Genomic DNA, 16034 nt, shown 5'->3' on the forward strand with positions numbered 1-16034 from the left:
CTCCGAAAATTTGAAGAGCGAGAGTTTGTGCGGCGGGATATTCTGTTGGCAAATCTACTTGCGAGAACCAGAGAATACTATTGAGGGGCGAGCCATGAGCGGATTGAAACAGAGTGGAAGCTTAGAGCAAATAGTGGGGGCTGTTTAACCAGGCCCAAAAGGGTGATTAGAGGTTGCTTATCGTCCACCAGGGCGGTAGTTTACGTTGGAAACATTGACTGAGAATGGGGGGGATGGCTGGGACGCTGTATGCTGATACCCAGGGATGGGGTCAAGCCTGAGATGGGGTTGGTTGTTCATGTAAATTTTCTGAAGAGGCTGGAAGTATTTGACCTTGCCAGTACGAGGTACGAGGCAGAAATTGACAAATATATCTTTGAGGTTGAGATTTGGTCAAGATTGTGGTGGAACTGCCTTGACCCTGGCACCGTGGTCAGTCCAAACATCCGGTGCTGATCTCCGTCTTTGCTGACCTGATGCCTGAAAAGACTGCGCGCTACTTTCTTGAAAGAAAAAAAAAGAAGGACCCCTTGACGTTCAACAGATCGCACCGGCTGAATTGAAAAAAGGACACTGAACACGATAAACCGACATAGCAGCAACTCGTTTCGATCGAGTGACCTCGGGGTAAACATTCTGGAAATAATATGGGCCCCGCGCGCTTCCAACTGCGCCATGCTGCTACTAAGAATTGGCCTAATCTTACGGATATAACTCACCATGTGTCTACGTACACGCCAGCCGATGATTCTGTTTAGACATCGTCGCACGCAAGATGGACACATTCCTCCATCCCCTTCTCTTCACTCTACCTTTCCTCCGACCTCAAAGCAACGGCACCCCTCTACATCCCCTCCCTCGCGTGTTCCAATAATCAGCCTGCCCAGCAATAAAAACTACAAACGGCGTAATAAAAAGTATTTTTGTTCAGGCGGACATCCTGCTAGTCCCCGATCCACCATTCGGGACCATTCTTATTTTTCCGCAGGTCCCACTCATAGAGTGTTCCAGCAAGTTCAGCGTACAGAGTTTCTCCGCTTGGATCGAAGAAAAGCGACTGCACTCCTACGAACATTCTAAGTTTTTGGACCCATTCCAGCTTTAAGAGAAAAGTTTCTTCCGTCTCGAACGACGTCGCATCGATCACATGGATGATGTCAAGTTGGGAGTAAATATTGCGCTAAGGATTCAGACCACCTATTTGAGAGGTAGGGATATCAGAATATGAACATCAGACATACCTCCACAAATGCCAGAGCCTCTTTTCCTAAATTTCCACTGCTGAATGAGAGAAATGGTACACTCTGGTTGTTATAGTCGGGCTTAGGGACTTCCATGAATGTTTTCAAAGGAGCTTTGCTTCGGATATCCCAAACAGACACTCTGCCACGACCCATGGCCATAGCAAACTTGGATCCATCGGCAGAAAATGCAAGTTCTGCCTGGAGAGTAGCTGTTCCTAGGGCCCTGGGAGTCGGAATAGAAGTGCGGGTAACGAAGGAAAAGCTTGTGCTACCAGAATCCGAATAGTGAATGTCAATCGTTTGGTTGTGCGGTCCTTCCTCCAAATATGTGTTTAGGAGAATGCGCCTGTCAGGGGATAGTATTACTTAGAGAACACATTAGAGCAAGTTCAACACGATTGCATGAAAATTTGGACAAACCGAAGCTACGCCCGTTCTCTGAGTTCGACTTGAGCTCTAGATCGGTATCTATTCTCCCAGACTCAATTAAAGGAAAATTGTCTGAGGCGTCAGTTTTAGTCGTAGATATGTCGAACAGCTTCCAATGGTTGTCAAAGCGCTCCCTAAAACTGATTCCCAGTGCATTTTTAGTGGATTTTATCAACCGCAAATTATCAATATTGCAGTGACCATCAACGCCACCATTGAAAGACCACAGGGCGGGACCAATACGATAGTCGGCGCGGATTTCGTAGATAGATATGTGTAGATGGGGTACTAGATAGGACCTGAGAGTCTTTTCCAAGTACTTTGCGAATAGTAGGATCCGATTGCCTTTGATGGGAATGAATGCGATTTCTGCTAAAAGCCGCGACGGATGTTTCGGGATAATGATTCGTGGCTTGAAGGCATAGTGAGTTGAAACGAATTCCTCAATGAGCGGCATGTGAATCAACCTCATGTTTTCCGGAGGAATGTATGTTGTGCTCGAATATCGCACTGGCCCGACGGTAATAAAGGATTCCCTTTTGAAGAGGACAATGAAGGTTGTGAATTTGAGATTCCTCATCGTGAGTGAATCTGCGGCCCGATGGTGTTCAAACGAAGTTCAAACTTAGATACATATATAACAGATTCTCACAATTTTTGGTCAACAAGGATGGTCTTTCTGGGAATCCTTGACTTTAGCAATGACGAAGGCGGTTCATCCATTGATGGCTGGTGAGGATACGGAAAGAACAATGCTCTGCCATATAAGCGCGTGCTGAGCGTGTCGGGGTGTTGCTTACCGCAATTTGCCGATCACGAGGTCAAATCACCATCAACTTTCTACTTACTACTCAACTCAAAACTCAACCTTTCTGCGGCCCACTGGTGGTATGCTCAACGAAACCTTCCATCCTCGCATCCCTCAGATAATTGGCCGAATTTGAAGCTTGAGCTTGAGCGCTCAGCGCTCAGCGCTCACCACTCAGCTGCGAGTTACAGTTTTGCGGATGAAAGAGGAGTGCTTCAGAGGGGCTTGAAGAAGGGACTAGAGAATTTGTCTGGTCGTCGTCGTTTTTCCCTCTCACAGCTCTACTCTACGAAACCCGTTTGCATGCCACAGGGAATTGACTGAGTTTGCAGAGCTCCGCACGTTTTGTAGGCCGGTCTTAGTGAATGGCTGCAAGGTAGTGGAGGGGAGTGGTTTAGAGGGAAACGAAGAAGGGATTGTGACTGGGACGAACGGTGTTCGATTGTCATTTGGATTTGTTCGGTCCCGTTTGCCCATTCTCGCCCTCCTACGTCTCCCAACCCCTCCCTTCCTCCCACCTTAGGTTCTACGCCAGGCTCCTACGCATGCAACAAAACCTCCCACTTGATACGAATTTCACGCACCTTAATATTGACAGTGGGCAGAACGGACGTGATGAAATTTTGAGGGGTTTGATGAAGGTGCGCGGCATAGTTTGGATGTTGAAAGTGGGGTAAGTTTGCCGCGCTGCTGGCGGAGGGACATCATTGTACGTGGTTTCTGCTGTGGAACCACTCCATTGTTGAATTTTGAGATCCACAGCAGGTTTTTCCTCTGCTTAGGGGTTGACCCGTACCCAGGCCAGCGCTGAGTTGACGTTCACTAGCATCCCATTAACGCTCGCTACGTTAGTTTTTTTGCGCAGTCTGAGAGGCAGCTGCAGACGTTGGAGTTGGGATGTGCCTTTGGCCTCTCGATTTTGGCTTCCCCAGCTATTCCATCCATATCCCTTCCAACCTGAAATTCGCTACGCACTTTAATCACCCTAATCGAAGGCCGGAGCAAAAACGCGACTTGGAGAACATCCAACACATCATCCCCCATGTTACCTCGGAGATGTGGACGCCTTAACTTGGAGTGGAGAGGTGTTGTACCTCCCACCCAGTTGACGCCGGTGCTCTAAGGATGAATTGCTTACCCACTCATCGCTCGAAGTGTTTGGTCGAGGCTCGGATTGGGACGGGTTGACAGGCGCAATTGCATTCGACAATAGTGATGGGGACGGCGATTCTGCCTGCTCAGGTGGACAACCGGTCAACCCTAGCTATCGGAAATCGGCATGTCACCACAGTCTGGTGGCCTTTGACGCGATTTATTAACATCTCGTTATGCGTAAGATGAATACGTTCCCAGGGCCGTCACTCCATCCCCTCCTCAATCTACCCTTCCTCCGACCTCGACGCAACGTTGCTCCTCGCATCCCTTACTTCGCATGTCTTGATAGTCAGTGTATTCACGAAGGGAATATTCACCACCACCACACTGAAGGATTTGGTGGACGCGCTTCTTGATGTGGAGCCGAAATTGACACCGTGGGTTGGAGTTTGGCGCGATTCGGAGGTTTTGGGAAGCCATGTACGTTAGGGGTTGAGGGATGTGGGTTTCAGACGATCAACTTCTTCCAGGAGGCGGACGTCCTCCATCATTGTGTGCCTAAGCTTGAAACAGGCTACCACCCCGGCAGATAAGGCGACGACCCGCAAGACTATTTGCTCTTCAAGACTCAGAATCATATACGAGCAAGCCGCGGTAAGTACATGGTTCTGCATGAATAATAATAAGAGTAGGGGCAGGGAAATTGCTTCTGTGAGAGTATCGGTTCTACTGTAGTTTTGAGCGCAGCTGATGATTCTAACCAAAGACAGTTCTTTCACAGCTTATGATCAGCCATGTAAGGTGGTACGGTAAACCTTAATCGATCATTTACTGACCACTTAGACTCTAGAAATTTACAATAAGTAAATCACGAAATTACCGGAATTGCATTGTCGCGTACACTATTAACTAGTAGGTGTCGTTCATACTTACAGTCTATGCTGAGTGACAAGGCATTCTATTATCTTTGCAGTGATGGAGGGTCGGATCTGAAGGTACACAACGACACAATTCCATTCATATGCTGTATTGGAGCGACATTCGATACAATGCTGTTCGGTTCACTCTATCGAAACTTGTCACAATATTACGGCTTTGTTGTCACGCCACGTACGCCATATACTCATTCTTAGCTATTCGATTCTTATATTGATCAGCACCTCTCGGCGTTTTAAACATCAAAGAAAGAAGAGAAGAAGTCACAGTGCAAAAAAATCGTGCAAGTAGCATCATCTGGTTTCAAAAGATATTACAGAAGACGAATTACCTTAGGATTGACGCGACTTTTACGTGGTCGGTAATCAGAGACCATCGGCTTACTGGCACGGTGATTAGATTGGGAAAGCACTACCTCGAATCGGCTCGTAACCCATCCATTGCACAGTCCTTATTACAGGTATGGCACTCACGACCTCTCATTGACCCCACTCGCCCAAATGCTCTCAGCCCTCCCAGAGTCCATCCAGTCAACCCAGTCAACAAGCCAAAGGAGCTCTCAACTCCACGTTGACATAATTCATGCGACAACGAAGGTAAGCTGGAGGCGTCTTACATTAACCCCTCACCAGTGTCACCACTAACTTTGCAAAGGCCCTTCAGTTGATCGTTCCACGACAAGTGCTACGCCCTTGGTATCGCTATGCCATACACGTTTCGGAGAAGACTCACATTGTACCCTCTGCACTTACGTTAGGTAAGAAATGTGTGAAGGAGCTGACGGCGGGACCTATCTATATCGGCGGCTCCGCGACTATCTACCGGGGTCAACTCGATGGCAGAACTGTCGCCGTTAAACAGTTCAGAGTTTGTCGGGAAACCCAATCCACCACCGTTCGAGTAAGTTCGTTGCAATATCTGGAATCTGATCTGATTTCCTTCTTCAACACAGCACTTCATACGAGAAGCTCTGATCATGGATATAGTGCGACACCCACTCATCTTACCCCTCACTTCAACTACGTATCAACATGGCTGCCCAAGCATCCTGACGCCGTGGCAGACAAACGGAAGCGTGGTCGAATTTCTGCTGAACACTCCAGACGCGAATCGGGAACGTATCGTAAGCCGCATCGAATACCTCAGGGTGTAACCTGCTAACCATAGACTGATCCGCAGGTTGCAGGCGTTGCGGAAGGTCTCGAATTTCTCAAATCCTCTGGCGTGATTCACGGGGATTTAAAAGGCGTTAGTCCTTTTTTCGGCATTAAACTTTGTATTATGCTGAGTTTTTCCTCAGCAGAATATTGTTATAGACGACGGCGGCGCACCGCGCATCGCCGATTTCGGCTTGTCGTTTCTCGATTGGGAATCGTCGTCTTCAATCGAGACTAGGAGCCAAATTATGGTCGGGACCTTCGCGTCAGGCAACATCAGCGCGGTACTCGCGGCAGAGGCTGTACCTTCCGCCTATACGCGTTCAGGTGCAGGCAGCCCTCGGTGGATGGCTCCCGAATTATTGGTTCCTGAGGTGTATAATAAAACAACCGCACTTCCCACATTTGAAAGCGATATGTTTTCCTTTGGGATGCTAATTTATGAGGTAATAATTTGGTCATATTCGATCCCGGCGATTGCTCACTACTTTAATGAAGATCTACAGTGGTTTGGTACCATTCCAAGATCACACAAACATTACGGCTGTTCTCCAAATTTTGGAGGGACGGCGTCCACCACGGCCAATTCAAATCCCAGATTGGATGTGGTGCATCACTAAAAAATGCTGGGCGGACAACTCTCGACTCCGACCCTCCATTGGCAACATTCGAGCACAGTTGCAACCTGAAAACGTTCTAATAGTGGACCATCTGGGTCGTTTCATAAGGATTTGGAATAATTGGAGTAAGACGCAGGAACCATTAGAAACAAAAAAGAACTAATTTCGATTACACGAATGGGTCAACAGGAGGAAGATATCACGAACCTCGGAAGACAGACAATCTTCCGAGCTTGGTGATCTCTTTTTCCTGATGCATCAAGGTCGTTCCAGAATGTCGTGATACAACTCGTAATTTCTTGCTCACTTAAGAACAATCTTTCACTCTTTCCGCGCCTTGAGAGATGCGGAACTGCGCCCAAATTCCTGCTTCAATGCGGCGCTGCGCATGTCACAACGATTCTCACCCTCGTATTCAAACACAATCAACGTCGCCTTCGAAAGAGAGCGCGATACGAGAATTACCCAGATGCTCAAAAACGTCTTGCTACAATATTCGTCTTAGCGCGCCACTTCAATCCCCATGGACCCATCCCACTGCATTAGGCCTAGCCCACCTCTTGCCTGGTACCTCTTGATGGGTCTTCTCGAGTGTCGGAACATCGATGTCGCACTATTTTGGCTGAAAGACGGATACCTTTATCATCTCCGTCAAATATGCTCTTTCCGCCCATTCTACCACTACACATTTGACCGATACCGCACGGAACGTCTCTTTTCGGATTCAAGGCAAGTTTTTGGGACATTTTTTGATCATTCTTCACCATCTAGAAGTTAATCCGGGGGCTTTTTGCATCTTAACGAAATCTTCAGTTGGTCGTCAATATCCTGCTATCGAGTGGCATGAAAAATTATCTTGGCATGGTATCGACTTCCACATTGCGCGACTGCAATTTCAGTTTCCCTTTTGGATCCTCGACGCCGATGGACTTTATACGCCGCGATCTGCTCAAGCTAGGTAGTAAGTATCCAATTGTTCCTGCCGGTGGGTTACGGGGAACGCCTTGATGATTAAACGTTGAAACTGTTGTTCTCCTAACGATATCTTCCACGTAAATTTCACGCTTTAACTCTTTTTAATAATACATAACTCGCCTATGGACGGAAATATCGCGATTTAAGACGGTGAATGGATGGCAACGGGGTGGTAGCGTCTTCTGTTTCGGCTGTTGTTGTGAGTATTCGATCGCGAGTGATAGGTACTGGGTAGCATCTGCAAGCTTGGTTTGATCTCTGACGCACTAAGAAGTAATATCGTGACATTCACGCGTTTCTGCATCACATGGTGTGACGGGTCGTGCTCTCCGCTGTCACCGCTTCTGTTTACCAACTCCGATTTACTTTTGCTTTACTTACTTTCACTCTGCCTTCAACCGAATCTTCATCGGCACCCGTCATTTCGTCTTACGACCCTTGCGACCGCAAAAATAATATGAAATATAAAAGGAGATCGGAGCAGCTATTTTGCCGACTCCTTGTCCCGTCAGCCATGTCAAAATTCAATGGTTAGGCTCGATCGCGAGCGGGTTCGTTGCCAATGCCCCTCTTTCCTTCTCTGTTCCGTCTTATCTATCTCTTTATGCAGTCTCCAGAGGTCATTCGAAGTCGACGCTTGAACCTCGTTTACTCGGATTTTTGGTTCCTCGATGGAAACATTGTTCTCGTCGCCGAATCAGCTGCCTTCAAAGTCCATCGCGGCCAGCTGGAACGACAATCAGAGGTATTTAGCGACCTTTTCTCAATACCGCAACCTCAAGAGCAAGAACTCATCGATGGCTGTAACTGGGTGGAATTGCACGATCGTGCGTCTGACCTATTTTACTTCTTAAGCGCGATTTACGATGGGTTGTGAGTATCACCCCTATTATCCTCACACCGCGCTCCTGACGTTTTACCAGATACTTCAAGAATCCTTGCCCGGAAGACTTCCCTGTCGTCGCTTCTGTCCTTCGGTTATCAACCAAGTACCTTGCGGAACATCTTCGAGTAAGGTGTCTGGCGCGCCTTGACCTGGACTGGCCTACTAGCCTCGGTGGCTGGGATATGCGAGAACTTCAGGCAACAGATTCCCATGGCCGTTACTTTCCTCGAGAAGCCTATCCGAATCCCATCCTCGTCATTGAGCTTGCCCTTGAAATGAGTCTTCCATCGATTCTTCCATCGGCGTTCTATGATCTCTCGCGTTACGGTCCGAGCAAAATCTTCGCGGGAGCTACCTATCCTCCTTGCGCATTCGACGTAATAGTCTCAAAAAACTCAAGTATCCCTCCTTTCCTCCAATCCGTCACCCTCCCCCTTGATATGATTATTCGGACTTTCCGAGGACGCGAGACGGCCCAGCGTTACTTAGCAGACTTCGTTGCCAGGGAGCTGGACTGTCGAGAACCATGCGCACAATGCGCGAACCGCGGAGATAAGGACTACCCGAGCGGGGCGTGCCACGAATCCTTTTACTTCATCAAGCTGAACGTCCTTCGCTCAGTCGGTGGGATCGCAACAGGAAGGGACGCGGATCCTCTCTTCTCCTTCGTTCAAGCGGCGGAGATGCTGACACGTACGGACTTTTCCGATGGACAACGACAGTGCGGGTTGAATATTTGCTATCCTTGCAAGCTCGACTTTGCCGCCTGCGTTTCGAAAGCGAGAAAGGAAGTCTGGGATTTACTGCCCTTTTGGTTTGGGCTGCTCGACGACGCAAAGACGGAGAATGCTGTCAACCTGGATTAGGATAAGATCGCAGACTTTGTAGTTCCACTAATGGCTCTCAGGACTGCTATATCACACGGACTCTATCTAAGTATTGTTATCGTTTGCTCTTCATCTTGTCTTTTTTGTGCTCTGGAGTGCAGTCTTGTACTTACTTTCTTGGGTTTCAAAAATATAGATATCGGACTGTTGTCGGACATACTGTCAACTACCAACTATGTCTTTTATGATCTGGCCGACCGGACCTTGTCTGTCCATGTGAAATCCTGATGAAGAAGAGGATGGCCACACAGCCTCTTCTCACGGCAGTCTTCGCCGTTCTTCTGCCCATACTTACCTCTTCGCACACCCATTATCTCAGTCCCCACTGACATGTCGACATCTACTGAATCACCTGTCCTCGCTGGCCCCCCAGGAGATTGCTGCACCAGAGGAGTCAAACATTTTGGCAATCCTATTGGAAAGATCATCACTATCGCCGATGTACCGACGTACCTATCTGAACCTCCGGCCATCGTGCATAGTGAAGGACCAAAGAAGGTGGTTTTGTTCTTTGCAGACATCTTTGGGCCGCTCTATGTCAACGCTCGACTCTTGCAAGATTATTATGCTTCCCATGGTGCGTTTCTCCCGACATCTGAAGATTTATTTATTTCGTTGACGTTTATGTAGGATACTACGTTCTCGGAGTTGATTACTTCTTTGGTGATGCAATCTATCTTCATGATGAAGAGCCGAACTTTGACAAGCCGGCGTGGTTGACGAAGCAAAGGGAAAAAGCGAAGGAAATTACTCCCAAATGGATTGAGGCGGTAAGGGAAATCTATGGTAAGTTGTTTTTGACCCAGCCGTATCCGTTCAATCTGATGAAAAATGCTGCAGGTGACGCAAAGTACAATGCTGTTGGTGAGCTGCCGAAGATATTCATGGATTATAACTTAATTGGATGCGGCTTTTAGGATATTGCTTCGGAGGGCCCTTTGTACTAGAACTCGCCACTACAGACAAAGTCGTCGCGTGTGAGCCTTGGAATTACGCTTTCCATGATCAAGTAGGAAAAGCTAACTATTTCGTCAAGCTGCTTTTGCCCATCCGGCGTTTTTAAATGAAGATCATTTCAAGGAAATCAAAAGTAATTCGCTGAATAATCCTTCCCATATTTTACTCAAACAGTCTGGCAGAACCACTTTTATTGTCCTGCGCAGGTTCGTCCATGTTCTTTCAGAGATTCGTCTGACAAAACTTAAAATCGCTCAGAAACCGACCACACTTTCCCGACGGAATCTCGTCGCCGAGCAGAAGATATCCTAGCAGAGGTCAAAGCTACTTACCATGTCCAGGTCTTCTCCGGCGTTTTGCACGGATTCGGGACGCGTGGGGATCCTGAGGTGGAGAATAGCCGTTAGTCCTTTCATCGCTGTTTCTCTTTCTTTCTGCTTACATGGGACTCCATTGGTTCCATAGGTTGGGCTAAGGAAGAGTCCGCTCGTAGCATTATCGAATGGTTCAATAGGTTCAGCAAATGATCTCTCACAGTAGCATTGGGCCTTGTCAATACCTACCCAAATCAAGTTGTTGAGGGCCCATTACTGCGTGCTTATGTGTCAGTTGCTGGGGTCGAGACTTTAAGATTGATTGAACGAAAGACCATAAAAATAAACGTAGATATAGAGCTGTAGGATGTCCGACCGAGGCGCATTTTATTTCCAAGTTCTACCTACTTATAAATAAGCTGGACAACAAGTGGAGTGAGTATCAACACCTGCTTCAAAGAAAAATTTGGCTTACTGTCATGACTGCGAAGGCGACCTGCTCAAAGCGAGACCTTCAAGTGTCCCATACTTCGCGCCGGGAATACCTAAGCCTCCATCGGGAGAACCTGAGATCAAGGGCGTGCGCTCTGTCGTGTAAGGGTTGTTCCGTCTTTCCCGCTCGACGATGCTAAAGAGAAAGATAGGTCATTATGAGGGGGTAGACGTGAGCGGAATACTCACCCTCGCATGATAGCAGCAGTCGTTGCGCGCTTTGCACGTTTTTTACTTTGATTATCCTCATAACGATCTGTTTCATCGACGATTTCTTCTGAAATAATTTCCTATAGAGAGGATGAGCAGGTAACATCTCAGATTCTCTTTGAACTAACCTCAATGATATCTAGTAAGAAAAGCCACAAAGTTAGCCCATATTGGTTCCTCAACATCAAAGAAAATAATGACCTTCAAGAGTGATAACGCCAATGGCACCACCAGCTGTGCCAGGAGTCCGGCTAATCAATAGAAGGTGGGCCCTGCCCGTTTGGCTAGAAGAGAAATGAGCGTCCGGAATAAAGGGGGTATGATGGGTGTCACATACAAATAATCGAGGGCTTGGAAACAGTTTATTGACGGTAAGGCCTCGGGCAAAATGGAAAGCTGGAAAGACGAAACAGGCAAGGCTTTGCTTGGGTCGTAGGTAAGTAGCTGCAGTATCAATTCAATTAACGAGAACGTTGAAAACGAACAAAACCTCAGTACCTTCTTTACCAGAAGCAAGCCAACGAAGGCGAGCGGATTGTCGGGTTCATGAACTGGGAAGCGTGAGTACCCGCTTAACAAACTGGATGATTCTCGTCAGAAAAGAGAGGTATAAAAACAATCCGAACAAACATCGCGTCAACAGCTTTGTGATCCAAAATCGTATCCGCACTGAGGATCACTGTATCCTATTCCAAGATCAGTGTCACAGCTATGTCAAAGAAGGCGCATGGCCAAACCTTGAGGGGCGTCATAATCGTCTCGACATTTTTCGTGTTGAGCTCCAAAACGCCGTTCAAGATAGTAATTTCGTCATCACGCAGCGGTTCCTCTCCTGTACGATGAAACTGAAGGAAAGACTTCAACTCTGCCTTTTTATAAGTATGCTGTTCGTTTGCGCCCAGCACAGCATCAAGAAGTTTTGCTATGGGCCAAGCGACCGGAGCTGTAAGTGTAAATGAGTCGAGTTCGGATGTTTCATGTTCAGAGATTACATACCAAATGTGTACATTAAAGCAAGGACAAGAGGCGCACATTTAGCACCTATGGAGAGGCCATAGCGTACGCTGACAGCTTGCGGAATAATTCTATCGCCGATGAATCAACAAAGAGTTGATGCATAAAGCTGGAACGACTCACTCTCTGAGGAAGGAAGACATCGCATCACAACATGAAATGTCAAGCAAAACGGAAAATAGCACACCCAAAGATGACTTAATACTGAAGTCAGGGCGTTACTCTTGAGATATACATCGACGCTGACCTATAGCAGTTGTGGATATCGCGACGGCAGCGAAACCTCCACCTAACTGAGATTGTAATTCCGTGATGAGAAAGATAAGGAAAGGGCCGGCGCATCAACGCACCGCACTATCCAAGAATATAGGCAAACTTTCGTTGATAATCTTAGAGATTTCGTCAGAACAGATTTCGTCCATCGTTTACGGAATGCCCGCGTACGACGTTGCCTAACAATAAAACCTAAAATGACTCAATAACAAGACTTGTGTCACGGACAACAATGATAGACGTACCACAAGAACCCAATGCCGCCCCTTCTGCATAAGATTCAAAACTATGACCGATTCAGTTCACCACTTCACGCTCGAGCCGACAGGTAACACAGTGCACCTTTCTGCGCATTGCTCCTCTCCTTCAAATCCTCTGAAGACGTTGCGAGTACTCGGAGATGGAGCTCGTCAAGGCCCATCAAGCCAAGGGTAAGCCTAAACGCAATCGCATATCTCAGCGTCATTCGTATCTCCAGAAGTATACGTACCCTGCAAAGACACCTCCCGCCAATACGAGCGCCGTGCTGATCAGAAGCTTGGACCAAAATTCCGATGAGCCTGGCTCAGCTTTATCGTCACCAACTTGCGACCGGACCCGAGCCAAGTACGGAGATGCGAGGGCGGTACGTATGAGGAAGAGAATGGCTGGCAGTGATTTCGGCTTCATGATGGTATTGGTGAAGGAAGGGGAACCGTGTCATAAGACACGTGATCGCTGTCACAACATGTCCTGACTCGGAAACGCCCCTATTTTTCAAAGAAGAGTGTGCATCCGCACTTATCGTATACTATGAGTGACTTGGCAGCGAATCGGCGGTCAACTTTCAGGCCTCAGGCCTCAACATTATTGGTAACGGTAAAAGACGGATAACAATCAATAAACTCTCGCCTCAGCGACTGCCAGATTCATTCTCTGTTTGAGAGGTAACCACTTTTCACACGTGCAAGCTGATGACGGCGGGCTCGCGCACAGTCCAATATACTAACAAACGTAGTTTCCATCCTTTTTTGAATATAGCATTCCCCGACAAAGACTGAGAGTACAGATCCTGACGCAGAATATTTCAAAGTGGTCAACCGTGCAGGCCTTCGTCGTCGCCGTTCGGTCTGATGAATGGTGTGCCGAGTTTTTCTCAAATACTTTCTCGAAAGCAAAAATACATTACTGCATATTTTCCACTCCTTATTCCCCGCCTGTCTGGGGGGTTAAACCGAAGTTTCGCGCCCGGATCTCGGGCGCGTGTAATGGCCGATAAATAAAGGAAGGCGCCATTGAGGTAGTTTCTATCTGGTATTTCACCGCTTCTCACTGGCAGAGAGTGAGCTAACGGTAGTTGGCGCATCCAATACTTGACAAAGGATCATGCCCCTTGCAGATGCCTACAGGAAGGGTGCGTCCGGAGAGGAGCCTCAAAATTGTGGGGTAACCTCCGCGGCCATAAAGAGTACAACATTGAACAGACCTATTCGCCTTGAAAAAATCAAGCTAAGGGGTGGCCCAAGCCTACGTCACAGCGAGCCTGCGCCAAGAGAGACCGAGAAGCCTTGAGGAATTTAATTTGGGACCACAAGGCCGCAACTGCGACCCAAGAGAAGAGCTTGATGAAGCTTCGGGGACGCTTGGCAAAGATTCCCAGTCCGAATCGCTGGTACGGCGGCCTAGATGATATGCGCAACCAGCCTGCAGGCCTGGATAATGGAGAGGCCAAGCGTTTCGATTCCTCGTTTTTATGCCTCCGTGAAAGTAGTTTTTACTGGCAACCCCGGACTTTTCGTTATACACTGCAATGACGACCTCAACGACGGGTATCATGGACGCTGGTTGTTTGCAATCCATCGTTTAACAGGCTTCTAGCAGATAGCGGATAGCGAAAATGCAGCATCGTCTTGGCGCTCCCATAAGACGGGCGACCTTGGCAAAGTATGTAAGACTGGACGTGAGGCAGCTCTATCTTCGCTATAGAGAAAGAATGCCGTTGCTACCGTATCTCAGTGGACCGGTTGAGAAGGCGTTTTCGGAGCACCTGCTATCCTGGCAAAAAGTGGTAGCTGAACACCTCAATTGACACGAATTTCGAGCTGGTAGTCGCACCTTACAAAATTATAAAATTTTCTTCGTGTCAAACAAGATCTACACTTGTGCGATGAAATACTCCCTATCCCCTAGGAGAATGTCACATGACCGCGACACTGAAGAAATCCGATAGACCTTTAACGGAGTGTTCAGCGACTGAAGGAAAGCACCAAGGCTTACGATCTGGGTATAGATGCGTATACCTCCCCAATAAGCAGCGTGTTTACAATGACCTTTTGAATAACAGGCGATAACCGCAAAGCGAAAGTCTCTCAAGCAAAATTAGCGCATCCTGCGACGATTTTGCGAGTGGTGTCTGGCTTTTGAAGACATACGGGGTGCGGTGGATGGCAAGTTCGGTGGCTTGTTATCTGTCAGGCGATGAAGACCTATGATCACTGCTGACTTCCTTGATGAAATGGGCGTCGAAAGTTATGTTGACAAGTCGTGAGCTTGATTGAAACTGTAGGGGAGGGGCTGCCCAATGAATGGATATACTTACTATACACTTTTGTTATCGTTGATTGGGTCGAGGGAAAGGTTTTGCCGCCAAGGTTGTGACCGACTTCCTGTGACAAAGTGTCAAGTTGTCGATCAGCAAAGTTTTGAAATCGTACCTTTCGTCCGGACCCCTGAAAGTACCCTCAGATGCCTGATCCCAAAATGCCCCAAACTGCCCGATTTTTATCCGGACGGTTTTGCCAAATTTCTATCCGGATATTGGATCTGGCCTTCGATAAGGTCAATTTCTATCCGGACGCGGATCAGGCCTATAAAAATCGTTATTTTTCAAAAATTGGCGCGAAAAGAGTGAATTTTGGCTTGCTAGCCCCTCCCGGCCCCTCTTAGGCATTCTCTGGAGGCCCGTACATCAGGAAAAAGTAAAATATACATAAGTGAATATAGTATATGGATTATACATGCAGAAATTTGAAGATAAACAAGCTATTCTTCATCTTCCACAGTTGGAAGTTTTCAAGGTCTGTAAACTTACCGTCTTGCTGTTGTCCTTGATTTCTTTGAACAGCTTCCAATCATCTGTAGATATTTTGAGGCCATTTTGCGTGATTTTTGGAGTATGAGGGTGCACAAGAAGGCAGACGGCGGGAGATGATCGAGGCAATGAGTCCACGCAGAACTGAGAGCCAATTTGATGCGAGAAAATATATATATCACGGAAGGATTGTCCGAAAGAACGGAGAACAGGGGGAAAGAATGGGAAAGAAAGATATTAAAGTATATACCAATAAATAAGTTGGCGGCAGCAGTGAGCGCGCACTGCCTTTTTCGAGCTCAAATTTCTATAGTGTATATTTCTATCCGGACATCGGCTCGGGGTTGCTCAGCCTCACCAATTCCTATCCGGAAAACTGCCTCTGGCATTTCGCCAAAATAGCGAAATTTCTATCCGGACAGACCTAAGGCATTTCCAAAATTTTCGCCAATTTCTATCCGGATCTGGATCAGGCATCTGAGGGTACTTTCAGGGGTCCTCTTTCGTCCTCAGTATTATTGGAAACAGGAAGTCATGATACATGAGGCTTCAAGTTCATCATTCGTGACGGCGTCTGCAAGAGAACGAAATAACAAAAGAGACTAGACTACGTATAGGACAAGCCCATGAATAGAACAGCCAATGATTTGGCTGAGTAGTTGTCCCA

The 16034-nt window shown here is 47.4% G+C and overlaps 6 protein-coding genes across 6 annotated transcripts; 3 read left to right on the forward strand and 3 right to left on the reverse strand.

Moving 5' to 3' along the window:
* Nucleotides 1-896: 896 nt before the first annotated feature.
* Nucleotides 897-2253, reverse strand: LACBIDRAFT_304064 (uncharacterized protein; the record flags this gene model as incomplete). The annotated part of the gene is made up of 3 exons (XM_001884597.1): nt 897-1180; nt 1242-1609; nt 1665-2253. 3 exons carry the CDS (start codon nt 2251-2253, stop codon nt 944-946), a joined length of 1194 nt encoding a protein of 397 aa, XP_001884632.1. The 3' UTR covers nt 897-943.
* A 2107-nt stretch (nt 2254-4360) lies between these two features.
* LACBIDRAFT_304065 (uncharacterized protein) lies at nt 4361-6452 on the forward strand (the record flags this gene model as incomplete). The annotated part of the gene is made up of 10 exons (XM_001884505.1): nt 4361-4372; nt 4427-4488; nt 4550-4686; nt 4734-4972; nt 5034-5108; nt 5167-5412; nt 5465-5635; nt 5692-5760; nt 5813-6115; nt 6168-6452. 10 exons carry the CDS (start codon nt 4361-4363, stop codon nt 6450-6452), a joined length of 1599 nt encoding a protein of 532 aa, XP_001884540.1.
* A 1339-nt stretch (nt 6453-7791) lies between these two features.
* Nucleotides 7792-9016, forward strand: LACBIDRAFT_330311 (uncharacterized protein; the record flags this gene model as incomplete). Its single annotated transcript, XM_001884506.1, has 3 exons — nt 7792-7815; nt 7875-8137; nt 8188-9016. 3 exons carry the CDS (start codon nt 7792-7794, stop codon nt 9014-9016), a joined length of 1116 nt encoding a protein of 371 aa, XP_001884541.1.
* A 351-nt stretch (nt 9017-9367) lies between these two features.
* LACBIDRAFT_295007 (uncharacterized protein) lies at nt 9368-10580 on the forward strand (the record flags this gene model as incomplete). The annotated part of the gene is made up of 8 exons (XM_001884507.1): nt 9368-9614; nt 9668-9823; nt 9878-9901; nt 9955-10014; nt 10074-10127; nt 10177-10200; nt 10253-10396; nt 10460-10580. 8 exons carry the CDS (start codon nt 9368-9370, stop codon nt 10519-10521), a joined length of 771 nt encoding a protein of 256 aa, XP_001884542.1. The 3' UTR covers nt 10522-10580.
* A 205-nt stretch (nt 10581-10785) lies between these two features.
* Nucleotides 10786-12966, reverse strand: LACBIDRAFT_304068 (uncharacterized protein; the record flags this gene model as incomplete). The annotated part of the gene is made up of 17 exons (XM_001884598.1): nt 10786-10936; nt 10990-11090; nt 11139-11149; nt 11212-11294; nt 11348-11454; nt 11509-11590; nt 11641-11696; nt 11748-11953; nt 12007-12095; nt 12148-12150; nt 12212-12221; nt 12272-12317; nt 12375-12413; nt 12469-12489; nt 12543-12583; nt 12640-12734; nt 12788-12966. The coding sequence occupies 17 exons, from the start codon at nt 12964-12966 to the stop codon at nt 10786-10788; spliced, it is 1320 nt and encodes a 439-aa protein (XP_001884633.1).
* Nucleotides 12967-14139: 1173 nt separating this feature from the next.
* On the reverse strand, nt 14140-15432 carry LACBIDRAFT_330314 (uncharacterized protein; the record flags this gene model as incomplete). Its single annotated transcript, XM_001884599.1, has 5 exons — nt 14140-14230; nt 14554-14644; nt 14876-14942; nt 15016-15025; nt 15368-15432. 5 exons carry the CDS (start codon nt 15430-15432, stop codon nt 14140-14142), a joined length of 324 nt encoding a protein of 107 aa, XP_001884634.1.
* Nucleotides 15433-16034: the final 602 nt, after the last annotated feature.

This window comes from Laccaria bicolor, genomic scaffold (genome assembly GCF_000143565.1).
Source record: "Laccaria bicolor S238N-H82 LACBIscaffold_26 genomic scaffold, whole genome shotgun sequence".
NCBI classification, from domain to species: Eukaryota; Fungi; Basidiomycota; class Agaricomycetes; order Agaricales; family Hydnangiaceae; genus Laccaria; species Laccaria bicolor.